At 40.6% G+C, this 18,821-nt stretch overlaps 1 protein-coding gene across 1 annotated transcript in view; it reads left to right on the forward strand.

Moving 5' to 3' along the window:
• The window catches only part of tpgs2 (tubulin polyglutamylase complex subunit 2), a 45,102-nt gene that overhangs the window by 1,378 nt on the left and 24,903 nt on the right, over positions 1-18,821 (forward strand). Inside the window, exons 2-4 of the mRNA XM_048604774.1 lie at positions 11,989-12,068; positions 14,077-14,164; positions 15,198-15,329. Coding sequence (XP_048460731.1) covers positions 11,989-12,068; positions 14,077-14,164; positions 15,198-15,329 — 300 coding nt within the window. The remainder of the gene's footprint in view (positions 1-11,988; positions 12,069-14,076; positions 14,165-15,197; positions 15,330-18,821) is intronic.

The raw sequence follows: 18,821 nt of genomic DNA on the forward strand, positions 1-18,821 counted from the left end.
TCTGCTCCTATGATGCTGCTTGGCCTGCTGTGTTCATCCAGCCCTGCACCTTGTTGTCTCGGATTCTCCAGCATCTGCAGTTCCTACTATCTCTGAACTATCAGCATCCTTTCTCCTCCAGCAGTCCAACCACACCGCCTCCCACCCCCACAACTATTGCATAAATGTTCCTCCTTCCATTCTGCACTTTATCTCTGATGAAGATTCATGTAGACTTGAAACGTTAGCTTGCTTTTCTTTCCACGGATGCTGCCTGATCCACTGTGCTCTCCAGCATTTTTTTTTGTTTTCCAAGAACAGTACAACATAGGAACAGGCCCTTCAGCCAACCATGTCTGTGCCTACCATGATGCCATTCTCAAGAAATCCCACCTGCATGCACATGATCCATATCCCTCTATTCTCTGTTTGTTCATGCGTCAAAGTGCCTCTTAAACATTGCTATTGTCTCTGCTTCTATCACCTCCCCAGGTAGCATTTTCCAGGCACCGACAACCCTCTAGATTAAAAAAACTTTCTTCGCACATCTCCTTTAAACTTTTCCCTTCTCACATTAAACTTATGCCCCTGGTGTTTGACATTTCCACCTTAGGAAAAAGACTTCAACTATCCATCCCTCTCATAATTTTATAAACTTCTGTCAGTTAGATGCTCAGCCTCCAACACTCTAGCGAAAATAATCTCAAATTTGACTCGCCTCCTTTGAATGGACTCCAATCCAGGCAACATCCTGGTAAAACTAGGGGCATGGAGTGCATTGCCGGAGAGGGTAGTGGAGTCGGCCTCATTAGGAGCATTTAAGCGGCTATTAGATAGGCTATCGTCCATATGCCTAAGGTAGGGGTGGAAGTTAGATAGACCTTAAGTTTAGGGTAAAAGTTCGGCACAACATCGTGGGCCAAAGGGCCTGTACTGTGCTGTACTGTTCTATCTTCTGTGTCCTAAAACTCTTTTGCACCCTTTCCAAAGCCTTCCTTCCTATAGTGTGGCAACCAGAACTGCACATTCTAATCCAAATGTAGTTTAACTAAACTTTTGTACAGCTGCAACATGACATGCCAACTTTTATACTCCATGCCCTTGTCGATGAAGGCAAGCATGCCATATGTGTTTTTTTTTTAAACCAGCGTATCCACTTGTGTTGCCACCTTCAGGGTGCTATGGACTTGCACCACAAGATCCCTCTGTATGTCAATGCTGGATTCTTTTGTTGTGGTTGGTTGGTTCACCGAGCTGGTTCGTTGTTCCACAGACATTTCATTACGCTGCTAGGTAACATCATCAGTGCAGCCTCCAATGAAGTGCTGTTGTGTTTTCCCGCCTATCATTTAAACTCTGGTGTCCGTTGAGATAAATTGCCTCACTTCTGGTTTTCCTTCACAATGGAGTGTATACGGGGCCTAGCTCTATGTTTATTGATGGCTTTCTAGTGGAGAACCAGGCCTCTAGGAATTCCCGTGCTTGTCTCTGCTTCGTTTGTCCCAGGATCCTGGTGTTGTCCCAATCAAATTGGTGGTTTTCCTTATCCATGTGGATGGAGATGAGTGGGTATTGGTCATATCTTTTTGTTGCCAGTTCATGTTCATGTACTCATGTGGTTAATTTGCTTCCTGTCTGTCCAATGTAATGTTTGTTGCTGTCATTGCAGAGAATCTTGTACATGACATTGGTCCTGTCCATGGTGGGTGGTGGGTATTGGGTCTTTGGTTTGGGTTCGCAGTTGGCATAGGATTGATGTGGGTTTGTGTGATACTCTGATGCCCAGTGGTCGTAGGAGTCTTGTGGTCAATTCAGATGTGTTCTTGATGTAAGGTAGCATGATGAGTTTGTCGGGACGTGTAGTATCTTCCTGGTGTCGTTCGTGTAATATGCATCTTCTGACCCAGTTTTTCAGGTATCTCTTGTCTTTGAATACTTGGAAGAGGTACTCTTCTTCCTTGTGACGTAGTTCTATGTTGTTGCAGTGTGATGCCCGTTTAAATAATGTTCTCATGCAACTTCATTTGTGTGTGTTAGGGTGGTTGCTGTTGAAAATTCAGTACTTGGTCGGTGTGTATGGCTTTCCCGTGTACCTTTGTTAGGAATTCCCCATTGGTCCTGTGTTCCACCATGACATCCAGGAATGGGAGCTGTTTGTTCTTTTCTTCTCTGGTAAATCTGATCCCGGTGAGGGTGTTGTTTATTAGTGCGTGTGTCTCCTCTAGTTTGGTCCATTTGATAATGACGAAATGTCATCCCTGTAGCATATCCATAGTTTCGGTTAGATTAGTGGAAGAGCTATGCTTTCAAGTCTCTGCATCACTGCTTCAGCTATTAAACTGGAGATAGGTGATCCCACGGGTGTCCCGTTGATCTGTTCGTATATTTGGCCATTAAAGGTGAATTGAGTGGTGAGGCATAGGTCCAGTAGCTTCAGCATGTTGTATTCTTTTCTCTTGCATTGCACCTCCCAAAATGCATCACCCCACACAAGTGCGGATTAAACACCATCTGCCATTTCTCTGCCCAATTAATTGATCTGTATCAGAGATAGCAGGAACTGCAGATGCTGGAGAATCTGAGATAACAAGGTGTAGAGCTGGATGAACACAGCAGGCCAAGCAGCATCAGAGGTGCAGGAAGGTTGAAGTTTCGGGCCTAGACCCTTCAGAAAATTTTCTGAAGAAGGGTCTAGGCCTGAAACGTCAGCCTTCCTGCTCCTCTGATGCTGCTTGGCCTGCTGTGTTCGTCCAGCTCTACACCTTGTTAACTGGTCTGTATCCTGCTTTACCCCTTGAAGACCTCCTCACTATCCACAACTCTACCAATTTTCATGTCATCTACGTTTTCATCCAGATCATTTATTTATATATGCATCGATCCTTGCGTAACTTCACTGGCCACAGACCTCCAGGTAGAAAAACACCCCTCTACAACTACTCTGTTTTCTAGTCAGCATCCACTGCCCTACTGTCATCAATCATTCTTAAACACTTCCTCAGAAAAACTCAATCAAGTTTGTGAGACAAGACCTTCCCCACATACAGCTATGCTGACCATCCCTAATAAGTCCATTCTTCTCCAAATGCAAACAAATCCTGTCACTAAGAATGTTCTCCAATAACTTTGCTACCATTGATGTAAGGTTGGCCTGCTATAATTTCCTGGATTATCCCTGTTGCTCTTTTTAAACAAAGGAACAATATTGGCTTGTCTCTAATCTTCTGGAACATCATCTGTGGCTGAAGAGGATACAAAGATCTCTGTCAAGACCCCAACAATCTCCTCCCTTTTCTCCTTCAGTCTCCTGGGATAGATCCCATTAGGCCCTAGGGTCTTATTTACTCTAATGTTTTTCAATACTTCCTCCTTCTTAATATCAATATATCCCTCTCTAATCTTACCATCATCCATGTACTTCTCCTTGACGAATACCGATGCAAAGTACTCTTTAAGGACTTCACCCATTTCCTCTGGCTCCATGCATAAATTCCGTCCTTTGTCCTTCAGTGGACCTACCCTTTCCCTAGCTACCCTCTTGCTCCTAATATACATATAAAATGCTTTAGGAACAAAAACAAAGTTGCTGGAAAAGCTCAGCAGGTCTGGCAGCATCTGTGGAGGAGAAAACAGAGTTAATGTTTCGGGTCCGGTGACCCTTCCTCAGAAAATGCTTTGGGATTCTCCTTAATCCTACTTGTCAAGGATAATTCATGGCCCTTCTAGCCCTTTTAATTTCTTGTTTAAGTTCTTTTCTTTTCTGCTTCCTCTATACTCCTCAAGGGTCTTGTTTGATTTTTTTTTGGGAATGGTAACATTAAACCTGCTTTTCTTGTAACGTTGTTTGTGATATGACGGTGCTTAACCTGTCCAAATTTTCTTGTATTGGGATGTAGTTAGCAAGCTATATGTAACTTCAAACTGATATTTGCATCTAATAATATAATTGAGCCACTTATAAATCAAATTCAAAAAAATCAAAAACTGTAACACACAGGCTCATTAGCACCCACTTAGTGGGAAAGAGGTTCAGGTAAACTCTGCTGTTCTTGTTCATTCTCTGTCATTTTGAATCAGTTCAATAAAGTTATTTCCCTACAACTAAATAACAACTTGCAGTTATCCAGTACCTTTACCATAGTAAGATGTTCCAATGCATTAAGTATCCCCCACTAAATCAGGTTTCTTATAATATACAGTGGGAAATCTGTAAATTGTGCATGGGCACTTAACATCGCTTAATTGCTTAACAGCTCTAATCCATTCAAACCAGCAATGCTGAAAATGCAGTGCTGATCCTAGTAGCCTGCCTGAGCAATTAACTACAAAAACAAGCTACTACTTATGTCTGTGTACTACCTTTACTGCAATATTACGTAGGACAACATTATTAGAAACATATAATCAATATTATTAACTTAGTTCATAATATATATGAGTAATGACCTTTGAGGAAGGAAATTGCTGTCCTTACCTTGTCTGGCCTGCATGCAACTCCATGGTTGACTCTTAACTGCCCTCTGACATGATCTAGCAAGCCTACTGCTAGAAAGGAGTGGAAACGGATGGATTACCTGACATCAGCCTAAGCATCAGAAATGACAATGGCAAAATCAAGAACAAAAACAGAAGTTGCTGGAAAAGCTCAGCATATCTGGCAGCATCTGTGAAGAAAAAGTCAGAGTTAACATTTCAGGTCCTCAGAACTGTCAGGAATCACGCCTCATAGTCAATGTCCCAGATACCACAATCACCACCCCTAAATATGTCCTGTCCCATTGGCAGCTCAGACTCTCCATAGGTAGTGACAGAGTGTAAGGAAACACTTCTAGGCATGAAGGATGATAGAAGTTTGTAACTCTCTTCTGCAAATAGCACTGGATTCAGGATCAGTTGGTAATTATAAATCTGAGATAGATAGCTTTTTGTTATGAAAAGGAACAAAGGGATATTGGCTAAAGGCAGATATAAAGAGTTAGGCTACAGATCAACCACAATATCATTGAATGGTGGAATGCCCTCCTCCTGTTCCCATGAGTGTAGCTCCAACAAGACTCCAGAAGCTTGACACCATCAAGGACAAAGCAGCTCTCTTAGTTGGCACAACATCCACAAATGTCCACTCCCTCCACCACTGATGCTCAGTAGCAGCAATGTCTACCATCTCCAAGATGCACTGTAGAAATTCACCAAAATCCCTTGGAGAATACCTTCCAAAGCGAAGCAAACTGTTTACCTTACCTGGCCTGGCCTACTCCAGACCCACGGCATTGTGGTTGACTTCCTCTGGGCAATTAGGAACAATACATGCTGGCCAAACCATCGATGCCCACATTCCATGAATGAATTTTAAAAGCTTCCATCTGGAAGGATAAGGGAAACATACATAGATAAACCACTAGCTGCAAATTCCCCTCCAAGACATTCACCGTCATTAACATGAAAATATTTCACATTCCTTCAGTGTCACTGGGTCTAAATCTTAGAATTCTGTCCCTAATGGCATTGTTATCCACTTACAGCACATGAGCTGCTGCCATTCGTGCAGAGAGTTCACCACCTTCTCAAGAGCAGTTAGGTATGGGCAATATATCAATGCATATATTGTGAGTAAATTTTTTTTAAAAATTCCCTCAATGTGCTTCATAGGAGTATTTTAGAACAAAATATGACATTAAGCTATTTTAGGAGACGTTAGATCAGATGTATATACTTTTGATCTAAAAGAGAAGTTTTAACAAGGATATTAAAGGAGAAAAGCAAGATGGAGAGGTATCTATTGGAATTTCAGAAATTAAATCCTAGCCAATTGATGACATGGCTGTTGGTGAAGATATTAAAACTTGGAATGCTAAATTAGATGAGCACAAATATGTCAACACAAAATATGTTACAACCAGGTGAGAATATACGAACCAGCTCCTAAATTATCAATCAGTTGCTTTCAACAAAGGTTTATGTTTGTTTTAGGACAAGGCTATGCCTTTCTGCAGTTAAGGTCAGAAGTCACATGACACCAGGTTATGGTCATTCAAGTTTATTTGAAATCACAAACTTTCGAAGCACTGCTCCTTCATCAGGTGATGTGAAGTAAAGCACATAGACACAGAATTCATAGGCAGAAAGATCAATGGGCAGAGAGATCAAAAGATCATACAAATGGTGGGAGTAAAGTGTCAACAGCTGAATAACAAGCAAAGGAATGACCTATAATCCGATTAATTGAGGCAGAGAAATAATTACAAAAAATTAAAAATAAAATGGTGCTGGAGACAAACCAAATGGCTGGAATAACATGATAGACATAAGAGTTGCACGCTAAGGGTCTAACCAAAGTAACAAGTGGTCCAAAACTGTACAAGCTAATTAAGGCAGAGAGATCATAACAAGTTATCAAGGTGATGGTGTCAAAACAGGACAGTAAGGAAGATTTTCCAAACAGAGAACAGGGTGGGGTAACATGAATCCAAGATCACAGTTGTTGCCACTTTCATGGGTACAGAACTTGGCTGTCAGTTTCTGTTTGGCAATTCTGCATTGTTGTGTATCTCAAAGGCCGCCTTAGGGGACGCTTACCTAAAGATTGGAGGCTGAATGTCCTTGACTGTTGAAGTGTTCCCCCACTGGGAGGAACATTCCTGTCTGGCAATTGTTGCGTGGTGTCCATTCATCTGTTATTGTAGTGTCTGCATGGTCTTGGGCCATCCTTGCATGCAACATATGAGTTGGATGACATTGGCTGAGTTACATGAGTAACTGACGTGTATTTGATGGGTGGTGTTCCCACATGTGATGGTAGTATCCATGTCGATGATCTGACATGTCTTGCAGAGGTTGCTGTGGCAGGGTTGTGTGGCGTTGTGGTCGATGTTGTCTAGAAGGCTGGGTAATTTGCTGTGAACGATGGTCTCTTTAAAGATTGGTGGTTGTTTGAAGGTGAGAAGTGGAGCCATAGAAATGATCTTGGTGAGATTTTCATCGTCATTGGTGACATGTTGAAAACTGCAAAGAACATGGCGTCATTTCTCCGCGCCAAGGAAGTACTGGATGACAAAGTGTACTTTATTGGTCATCTCCTCTGTCTGTCCTCTGAGGAGGTCATTGTAGTTTTTCACTGTGGCACATCGGACCTGGCATCGTATCCCATCCTTATGAGAGCCACTTTCAGCATCTTTAGGTGTCCGTCGCGTTTTTCCTCATCTGTGCAGGTCCTGTGTATACACAGGGCTTGTCCGTAGGGGATAGCTTCTTTAACATGTTTAGGGTGGAAGCTAGAGAAGCGTAGCATCATGAGGTTATCCGTGGGCTTGCGGTAGTGTGAGGTACTGAGGTGTCCGTCCTTGATGGAGATGCATGTGTCCAAGAATGAGACTGATTCTGAAGAGTAGTCCATGGTAAGTCTGGTGGGATGAAACTTATTAATGTCTTTGTGTAATGGTTTCAGTGATTCCTCGCCATGTGTCCAGAGGAAAAAAAGGCCATTGATGTATCTGGTGTATAGCATTGGTTGGAGGTCCTGTGCAGCAAAGAAGTCTTGCTCAAACTTGTGCATGAAAATGTTGGCGTATTGGGGTGAAAATTTGGTCCCCAACGTCGCACTCTGTTCCGCGTGTCTGAATGAAGAACTGTTTGTCAAAAATGAATAAAGGGATAAGGAGGGAGAAGATTCAATATGAGGGTAAACTAGCCAGTAATATTGAAGAAGATTGCAAGACTTTCTTTAGATTTATAAAAGGCAAAATTGAGGCAAAAGTGGAATTGGGCCACTAGAAAATGACGCTGGAGAAGTAGTAATGGGGAACAAAGAAATGGCAGAGGATCTGAACAAGTACTTTGTGTCAGTCTTCAAGGTGGAAGACATGAGTAACATCCCAAAAGTTCAAGAGAGTCAGCGGGACAGAGGTGAGTATGGTGGCCATCACCAAGGAGAAGATGCTAGAAAAACTGAAAGGTCTGAAGGTGGATAAATCATCTGGACCAGATGGACCACTCTCGAGAGTTCTGAAGGAGATAGCTGAAGAGATAGTGAAGGTGTTCCAAGAATCACTAGAGTAAGTGAGGGTCTGACACAGCTGGAAAATTGCTAATGTGACCCCCTTCTTTAAAAAGGGAGTAAGGCAAAAGACGGGAAATTACAGGCTGATTAGCCCAACCTCAGTCGTTGAGAAGATTATGGGGACCATTGTGAAGGATGAGATTTCTGAATACTTGGAAGTGCATGGTAAAATAAGGCAAAGTCAGCATGGTTTCATCAAGGGGAGGTCATGTCTGACAAATCTGTTAGAATTCTTTGAGGAGGTAATGAGCAGGTTAAACCAAGGAGAGCCAATGGATGTTACCTACTTGGACTTCCAGAAGGCCTTTGACAAGGTGCCGCACAGGAGGCTCCTGAGTAAGGTAAGGGCCCATGGTGTTACAGGCAAGGTACTAGCATGGATAGAAGATTGGCTGTCTGGCAGAAAGCAGAGAGTGGGGATGAAAGGATCCTTCTTAGGATGGCAGCTGGTGGCAAGTGGTCTTCCGCAAGGGTCAGTGTTGAGACTACAACTTTTCACTTTATACATTCATCTAAATGAAGGAACTGAGGACATTCTAGCTAAGCTTGCAGATGATACAAAGATAAGTATTGAGGAAACTGGGAGGTTGCAGATGTATTTAGACAGGTTAGGAGATGGACAAAGAAGTAGGAGATGGACAAAGAAGTGGCAGATGGAGTACACCGTGGGAAAGTGTGAGGTCATGCACTTTGGTAGGAAGAATAGCGGCACAGACTATTTTTTAAATGGGGAGAAAATTCAGAAATCTGTAGTGCAGAGGGACTTGGGAGTCTTAGCCCAGGATTGTTTTGAGGTAAACTTGAAGGTTGAGTCAGTAGTTAGGAAGGCATATGTAATGTTGGCATTTATTTCGAGAGGTCTAGAATATAAAAGCAGGGATGTACTTCTGAGGCTTTATAAGGCTCTGGTCAGGCCACATTTAGAGTATTGTGAGCAATTATGAGCCCCATACCTCAGCAAGGATGTACTGGCTGTGGAGCGGGTTCAGAGGAGGTTCACAAGAATGATCCCAATAATGAAAGGCTTAACAAATGAGGAAGATTTGAGGACTCTGTTTCTGTACTCAATGGAATTTAGAAAGATGAGGGGAGATCTAATTGAAACTTATAGAATACGGAACGACCTGGACAGAGCAGATGTTGGGAGGATGTCTCCATTAGCAGGAGAGACTAGAACCCGAGGGCACAGCTTTAGAGTAAAGGGAAGACCCTTTCAAACAGAGATGAGGAGAAACTTCTTCAGCCAAAAAGTGGTGAATCTGTGGAATTCATTGCCACAGGAGGCTGTGGAGACCAGGTCATTGAGTATACTTAAGACAGAGATGAATAGGTTCTAGATTGTCAAGGAGATCAAAGGTTTTAGGGAGAAAGCAAGAGAATGGGGTTGAGAAACATATCAACAATGATTGAATAGCAGAGCAGACTCAATGGGCCAAATGGCCCAATTTCTGCTCCTGTGTCTTGTGGAAGGTGATGTCGTTGTCATTGAGAATGAAGAGATGAGTTGTAGGATGGCATCTGGAAATTGGCAGTTGTAGGCCGTGATTTCAAGCTTGATAATTGCAAATGAAGTTTCATCTCCAACGTGTGAAGATTCTCAGTGGTGTAAATATAAAGGACACAAGGGTCTTTTCTCACTTCCCAAGGAATCCTGGTTGATTGACATCATTGCCTTTGGGAAATGTTGATTCCAGCTCAGATTGTCTTTGGTCTATTCTAAATCATTTTCATGAAACTTGACTAACCTGTATGGTCAGGTGGCCTCTTTGGCCATTTTAAGTCTAGTGATGGGATTCAAAGATCAATAGTCAGTATTTTATATCGTTATGACAGTATTCATATAAAACAAAAGGTAGAAGTTTTGTTAACATTGGGAAGGGTGCAGCCACTTTGATGGGATTGTACTACAGGCCTCCCAATGGCCAGTGGGTGATAGAGGAATAGATATGTGGACAGATTATGGAAAAATGTAAAATCAACAGGATTGTTGTGGTGGGTGATTTTAACTTCCCCTATATTTACTAGGACTCTCTTAGGGCCAGGGGATTAAATGGGGGTGGAATTTGTTAGGTGTGTCCAGGACTGCTTTTTTGAAACAATATGTAAATAGTCCAAGCCTGGCCAGGTGATTGAAGTTACAGTGGGGAAACATTTTCAGGAACGGTATCATAATTCCTTAAGTTTTAAGTTACTTATGGATAAGGATAGGAGTAGACCTTATGTGAAAGTATTAAACTGGGGGAAGACTAACTATGACCATCTTAGGCAGGAGCAGGGGAATGTAGAATGTAGATTCAGGGTAAATCCATATCTGGTGTGTGGCGCTCTTTTAAATGCCAGTTGATCAGAGTTCAGCACCAGCCTGATACTGTGAAGATAAAGGATAAGGATGGCAAGATATGGGAACCTTGGATGACGAGAAATTGGGAGCTTAGTTAAAAAGAAAGTTTTGCACTGTATAATTGTTTAGAAAAAAAGCAGCGTTTGTAAGCTTTAGGAAACTGAAGACAGACAGAGCCCTTGATGAATCGAAAGATAGCAGGAAAGAACGCAAACAAGGATTAAGGTTGGCTAAAAGGAGCCATGAAATGTGTTTGGCAAGCAGGAGCATAAAGTATAAAAATTGGCAGGCCATGTTGCAGCTGCGTAGAACTTTAGTTAGGCCACGTTTGGAATATTGTGTAAAATTCTGGTCGCCAGACTAGCAGAAGGAAGTTGAGGCTTTGGAGAGTGTACAGAAACAGTTTACCAGGATGTTAGATAACAAGGTGTAGAGCTGGATGAACACAGCAGGCCGAGCAGGAAAGCTGACGTTTCTGAAGAAGGGCCTAGACCCAAAACGACAGCTGTCCTGCTCCTCTGATGCTGCTTGGCCTGCTGTGTTCATCCAGCTCTACACCTTGTTATCTCAGATTCTCCAGCATCTGCAGTTCCTACTATCTCTTACCAGGATGTTGCCTGTTTTGGAGGATATTAGCTATGAGGAGAGATTGGACAAACTTGGTTTGTTTTCACTCGAACATTAAAGGATGAGGGGGCGACCTAATAGAAGTTTACAAAATTGTAAGAGGCAAGGGTAGAATGGATAGTTGGAGTCTTTTTCCCAGGGTAGAAGTGTCAATTACTAGGGGGACATAGGTTTAAGATAAAAGGGAGTAAGTTTAAAGGAGATGTGAAAGGTGAGTTTTTTACACAGCGGGTGATAAGTTCCTGGAATATGCTGCCAGAGGAGGTGGTGGAGGCAGATACAATAACAATATTGAGAGGCATGTTGACAGATACATAAATAGGCATGAAATAGAGGGATGTGGAGGCAAAATGTTTTAATTTAGAAAGGAATCCTGTGTCGGTGCAGTCTTGGTGGACCAAAGGGCCTCTTCCTGTGTTGAACACTTCTTTGTTCTTTGTACTTTTGAACAGAAGCTGTATTGAAATGTCTGCATGGGAGAGTTTTGCTGTTTCCAGTAATATGAATGTCATAAAAACCAAAAAACTGTGGGTGCTGTAAATCAGGAATAAAAACAGAAGTTTGCTGGAAAAGCTCAGCAGGTCTAGCAGCATCTGTGGAAAAAAAAATCAGAGTTAACGTTTTGGGTCCAGTTCTGAGGAAGGGTCATGAAATGTTAACTGATTTTTTTTCTTCACAGATGCTGCTAGACCTGCTGAGTTTTTCCAGCAACTTCTGTTTTTATGACAAGAATGTCACGTTGTTTGCACTACAGCTCTTCATCGGATGTTCTGATGAAAGACCATTGATCTGAAATGTTAACGCAGTCACAATTGTTACAGAGCAGAAGGTGGGTCAGTCAGGCCACCATGCCTGCGCCAATTCTGTTACCTAGTGCCAGTCTCCTGCCTTTTTCCCATATCTTTGCAGAATGCACAAATCAATTGGAAAATACCGAATATAGGTGTCTACAAAACCCATTTACCAATACTTTTGACATTTTCAGAAAGTCGTCCAGGTGTGACAGAAGTTAGATATGTAGAAAAGGAACCAGCAGAGCGACATACAATTATCTCATGGGAGCAGGTGAGCAATCTCACATTTTAACTTTGGATCTAAATTGTATACTCTTGATTTAATATTAGAAGGGATTATGTTAGATTATGCTTTGAAGCTCCAGTATTCTGTTCCCATCAAAACAAAGCATCATGTTGATTATATTGGTAAATGCATTTACGTTCACTAAACAAAGAATGTAGTTGATAATTAATTGTCACTTAGTATACTAAACTTCAGAGGAAATATCCATAATAAATAGAAGACATCAGTGCACTAACAAATCTAAGCATTCTGTCAAAGAAACAATTGTATTGATGGTTGCTTAGCCTTGTGGCTTTTTTCACTTTTAATAAAGCACTTGTAACTGTTATCAATACAATTTTTATATGGTAGAGAATACTGCTGTATCTACCAAACATAGAACTGTTTTGCCACAACATCATGGTTAAAGAAGTCCTTGCTGCTTTTTGCCAATGTTGACCATGTTCAATTTGCAAGGATTAGTGCAAGATGCAAATCACCTTGACCAGCATTTGAACCTTAAGCACTTTCACTCTATTTGCACTGCAAATACACGATGAAATGATTGCAATTCTGCAGCTAATTTGCCAACACATTCTTTGTCTATTTGATGCTTCAATGTCCTAGATTTAGCAGATGTGGATTCACATTTTCACCCATCAAACTGATGATGCTGATTCCATCCATCCAGGGTGTTGTCTCAGCTATTTTGTAATTGCAGCTATGGTATGTAATTCCCTTTTACTGCTTGCGATGACCCCTATCAGGACTGCTCACTCCCTGGACTGTAATCAGACATATCCCTGACTGTGACGAGCCCAAACGGATGACAGACCCAAGATGCTAATAACATTGACACTGCAAAGCATGGATGCTACAAACTTGCAGGTAGACACTAAGCAATCAAATGCTGAGAGAGTAAGCAAGCAGCCCTGAGATGCACCATCCATGAGCTGGATGTCTGTCCCTGTGCACAAAGTGTCCCTGCAGTAACCTTTCAATGATAATTGCTGGTGTGCCCCACAGCGCAGGTCTGTACTTTCTAAGCGCCCTGCAAGTGGATCGACAGGTGCCATAAGAATCCTGTGAAGTTGACAAATGAGGATTGCATGTACAGGTGCTCTTGGATCATGCCCTGAGATGCTGTTTTGTGGGTGGGGAACATGGAGGTTCTTTAGAAGCAGCAACGAGCTAATGTCAAGTACCCACTTTGTCTTCCATGTTGAGAATCTTTGTGTATATTTTGTTTATAGCGGGTAGTAGGATAGGAAGTTGCATGTTTAATGAGGTGGGATGGGCAGTTACTAAGGCCGCTAATAAACAATAATCCCCATTAATAGGCAGCTTGCCGCCCCTAGCAAGGATTTCATCTCGACACCTGAAATTTAGCTAAAAGATGCACCCAATTGCAGCTGACATCAAGGTAGGCCTCATCACACGTGTTGCACAATTCTGTCACATTTCTCACTATAGCCCATGTCATTCATGCTCTATAAGATTCCCCCAATGTGATTTTGACTTTAATAAGAGCTATTTCAATGCTGTAAAATACATGATTAGAGGATTTAAACTTGGAGTTTCAGTAAATATGGACACAGATTTGTTCAGAGTGAAAAGGCAGTTTGCTGTAGTAGTCTACGAGGGCAGAGGAATCATGAGTAGATTTTCTGAGGAGAGGGTTAATGATGAAAGATTTGAAGGGAAAAATCCCCAAAGAAAGGGAATCATTAAAATTTGGAGCAACCATATGGGCCAACAAAAGAAGTTGTGTGCTCAGCAGCTTAGTCAAACATTTAAGGTCAAGGTAGCAGGATATGTATTCATAGACAGAATGAGCTCAGAAAGAGCATAAAATGAAATTGTAGAGATAAAGGTCTGAGTTCAGGACTAGAATTCAGGAACCTTGGGGATAACTTGACCTTGAGGACCTAGAAGGAAGGAAATTGACCAAAGCAGCTGAATTGACACCTACATTTATATAGTCTCTGAAACTTTCTGCTATTTATGTTTGCAGAAGAATTGCTGCTTACTCCCAGAGGATCTGAGGAACTTTTACCAAATGACTGATGGCTTTTTGATGACCTGGAGTATAAAATTTGATGGTAAGACCACTGAACTTCTATTGTGCATTTATGTGAACAAATTCTTTTATATTTGTATTGGTCAATCACCCAGAATTGCAAGTGGGATTCTAGTATTCTGATGAAAAAGGGTTAGATTAGCACAGTGTACAGAAATAATTAATTTCTCTTTTTATCATCATGCATTCTGACCTTGTTGAAAATTTTGAACCAACGTCCCATATGCTTGTTAAGTGTATTTATAAAGTTCTCCAGGAATTGATTTTTCCTGACGCCTTGAGCAAAATTCATTCCTTATCCCATCATCACCAAAACAGCATAATTCATGTCATTGGAATTTGTTTGTTGCTCAATGTGTCTGTCAAATAACAGAAATGACATTTTAAAATTAATTAGCTGCAGTGTGCTGTGGAATGTACTGATTAAATGAAAGCCTCTGTATGAAGTCTGCATTAAGGTTCCATTGGTAGATTTTCTTTTAATCTAAGTGTTTCATAATGTAGATTTTGAAAAGAATAACATAAAGGTAATAGGGTAGCAAATTATCACTTGTGGTTTAATTTTAGAAAGAAAATCAAACATGTAAGATCCAGAAAGCGACCACCCGCTTATACAATTCTGTTTGGAAACAATCAGTTATTATTAAAACTGACAATAACCCTCTGCAGCCTACCAGAATTTTAATTGTATGTCCAAAAATGATCTACTGGTATTCATGCACATTGAAGGATAAGTTACTAGGGAAAAAATGCATTCGGTAGCTTTAATTATCTTGATTCCATCATCAATTTAAAATGAAGCTTCAGTGGTATTTGCATATCAGCAAAACCAAAATTGAATCCCAATTTTGTTGCAACTATTAATTTTTGAACGTGAAGAAGCTTCAATGAAAGAATCTAGTTATCTCATCTTTCTGTAGTTGTTCAAGTAATAAGATCATAAATCTAATGCTACTAAAGACGTGAAGTTATGTTGAACCAAGTGTTATAAGACAGAAATGTTCTTTATTGTTTTTTTTATTTATCTCACCAATAAAATAGTATTTCTGTGTTAGGCAATAACATGCAGTTGGGAACAATGGTAATCAATAGTATTTCAACACTTTGTCGACTCGGCACAACATCTGTTTACAGCTTGCCTAATGCACCAACTCTGGATGACCTCGAAAATGATACAGACGATGAAGGTACTGTTTTGAAAAGTAATAGTTCAATAAACAAAATAGTTTTAAACCTGTATCCACAAGCATTTACATAACAAGGTGGAAAACTGCCCAGGCATATCCCATCCACAAAAAGCAGGACACATCCAATTGAATTAGCTAATTAAAACCCGGTCTGTCTACATTTGATCATTAGCAAATTGATGGATTGGGTCACTAACAATGCTATCAAGTGCCATTATGAAAGGTATAACCTGCTTACTGATGAAGAGTATGGCTTCTGCCAAGGGCAATCAGCTTCTGATCTCATTACAGCATTGGTTGAAGCATGGACAAAAGAGTTGAACCTTAGATGTGAGATTAGCAAGATTGTCTTTGACATTCAAAGTATGGAGCCCTAGCAAAACTAGAATCAATAGGGATTGGGGGAATACTGTTGACTGGTTCAAGCCATACAGAGCACAGAGGAAGATTGTTGTCCTTGCTGAAAGTCAACCATCTATGCCCAAGGACAAAGAGTTCCTCAAGGTAGTGTCCTAGGCCCAACCATCCTCACCTGCACCCTAAGTGACCTTCTATCCATCATAAATTCAAAAGTGGAGATGTTGTTGATAATTGCACAATTTTCAGGACCAATGGCAACTCCTCAGAAACAAAAGCAATCTGTGGCTATTTGCAGTCAGACCAGGACAATGTCCAGATTTGGGTGATAAGTGACAAATAGTATTCACACCATCCAAGTGACAGGCCATGAATCTAACTATCTTAGACTGATATTCAAATGCAATCCCCCACCATCAACCTCCTCAGAGTTACTACTGAACAGAAACTGAAATGGATTTGCCATATTATAAATACTGTGGCTACAGGAGCAGGTCAGAAGTTAGAAATTCTGCAGTGAGGAACTCAATTCTTGCCTACCCAATGCCTGTCCACAATCTACAAGGAACAAGTAAGGCATGTGCTGGAATACTGCCCACTTGCCTAGATTGGTGCAGATCCAAAAAGACTTAAGAGTCTCGACACCATCTAGAACATTGCAATCTGCTTGACTGGCACTCCACCCATCACCTCCAGTGTTCATACCCTTCACTACTGGCATGCAATGGATATAATGTGAACCAACTACAAGATGCACTGTAGTAATTTACTGTTCCTCCTTCAACAACACCTTCCAAACTTGTGACGTTTACTACTTAAAAGGACAAGGGCAGCAATTGTTTGGATACACCACCACCTGCAAGTTTCTCTCCAAGGCACACATCATCCTGACATGGACATATATAATTGGCCCTTCACTATTGTTGGTCAAAAGCCTGGAATTCCTTTTCTAACAAGCACTGTGGGTGTGCTTAAGATCACAAGGACTGCTGCAGTTCAGGTGGTCACTCACCATCATCATTTTCTCCAAGACAATTATGGATGGACAGTAAGTGCTGAACTAACCAGTGAGATCTATATCCCATTAACAAATTTTTAAAACTGTCCTTATGGACATGCACATAAATTAGAAGAAAGTAGGCCATTTGAACTCCCTTGAGCCTCCTCCACTGTTCAAAACAAGATCATGGCTGATCTATTTTTGCAAATTCAACATTCCTATCTAATCCAAATAACATATTGTTCCCTTTCCTTCCAAAAATTTATCAATGATGCCAGCCTCTGCTACCTTCTGAGGCAGAGTATTCAATATGTGGTCATGTCAATGCCCTTACACTTTCATACTCCAGGTTTAATTGGCTGCAGTGCAGAGCAGCACTAAGATGTATTTACAAGTGATTTGATCCAAAATAGCCAACCAGTAAAATGTACCCTTGGTCCAGTGGCCCACAAGTAGCTATCAAGCCAGTGTAAAAACGTGATGACCACTATTTCCTATGAATCTACTCTACAACAATGCTATATTCCCCAACATTGAAATTAGAATCTTACTGGAACAAATGTATACTTGGTTTTTCCCTTGAATATGATATGAGAGCACATATTCTACTTTCATTTTGATAATCATTTTAACTTGACGTGAACAACTTAAAGCTTGGATTGTTTCGCTTTACTTTTACTGAAAACCTTTAAAGCTTACAATTGCACATTTTTTATGTAAAGCCAATAAATTATCTATTTAAAAACCAAAAGAACTGCAGATGCTGTAAATCAGGAACAAAAACAAAGTTTCTGGAAAAGCTCAGCAGGCAGCATCTGTGAAGGAGAAAACAGAGTTAACGTTTCAGGTCCGGTATGTTCTGAGGAAGGGTCACGGAAATTATCTATTTACTTCAGTAAATATCAGACCTTCACAACTTGGCAAAACTTCATTTTAACAAAACTTCCAGCTCTTCAAACTGATTGTAATGAGAATATAAATTTCACATGCTTTATAAGCAACCAAGCAGAGAACAGTTTCAAAAATTATTTCTTAGTGCTGCTGAACTACAAAGTATAGCATAACATTTGAAGTTGATAATATAGAAGAGTTTAAGAATCATGTGTAATGCACTAACAAACAGACTAATATTAAAGTTTTGTTGAATTTGTTTTCATTATTACCGCATACCACTGAAAATTTATTCAAAAGATTTGCATGTTGTCAACAAAAGCCATAGAAATATCAATAAGACTGGTCGCTGCGCAGTCTTTGTGAAGTCAAAGTTCCATTTTCACTTGATCATGCTATGTGACACTATTGTTGTGCTAAATGGAATAAGCTTTGAACAGGTTTAGCAACATAAGGCTGGACGTCCATAAGGTGCTGTGCACCATCTGCAGTAGCTGAATAGTACTCCAAGGCAGTTTGCAACCGCATGGCCTGGCATATTCCCCTCCATTACCATCAAGCCAGGGTATCAACCTTGGTTCAATGAGGAGTGCAGGTTAACATCCAGATTAAAGCTGTTTTGGAAAATTAATGCCACTGCATCAACTATTTCACTAGTGAATGCTTCTAAGACCCTAGGGTGTAGCTTATTAGAACTTGGCCATTTTCCAACCTGAAGCTTTTAACTATTAGCTCTTTATGATTTCTCTGATTTTTCTCAAATTCCTGCCTCCTTTCTATTTCCTGATTTATCACTTTTTTGGAATGTTACTTGTATCTTCTGTAGTGAAGATTAATGCAAAATACTTGTTCAATTTATCTGCCATTTCCTGATTTTCCATTCTTAATTCTCCATTCTTACTTTCTATAAGACTGATGCTCACTTTATTAGCTCTTCTTTAGAAATTTATTTTAATAATTGTTATCTATTTTTATATTTCTGGCTAGCTTTTTATTGTTCTATTAGTTGTTTTCTCTTCATTAATTTTTTGTCATTTTTTTTTCTCTGATCAACCTTCTACCTTTCCAGCTGTCTTTGCACAATCATTTGCTTTCTCTTTTCGTTTGATACAATCCTCAACTTTTCTAGCTAACCACAGATGGTGGGTTCCTGCCTTGGAAATTTTCTTACTTGTTAGAATGTATCTATTATGTCTTATAAAAAAAAGTCCCCTTAATTGTCCAGTACTGCATCTCTGTTGACC

This window comes from Rhincodon typus, chromosome 1 (genome assembly GCF_021869965.1).
Source record: "Rhincodon typus isolate 14 chromosome 1, sRhiTyp1.1, whole genome shotgun sequence".
NCBI lineage: Eukaryota > Metazoa > Chordata > Chondrichthyes > Orectolobiformes > Rhincodontidae > Rhincodon > Rhincodon typus.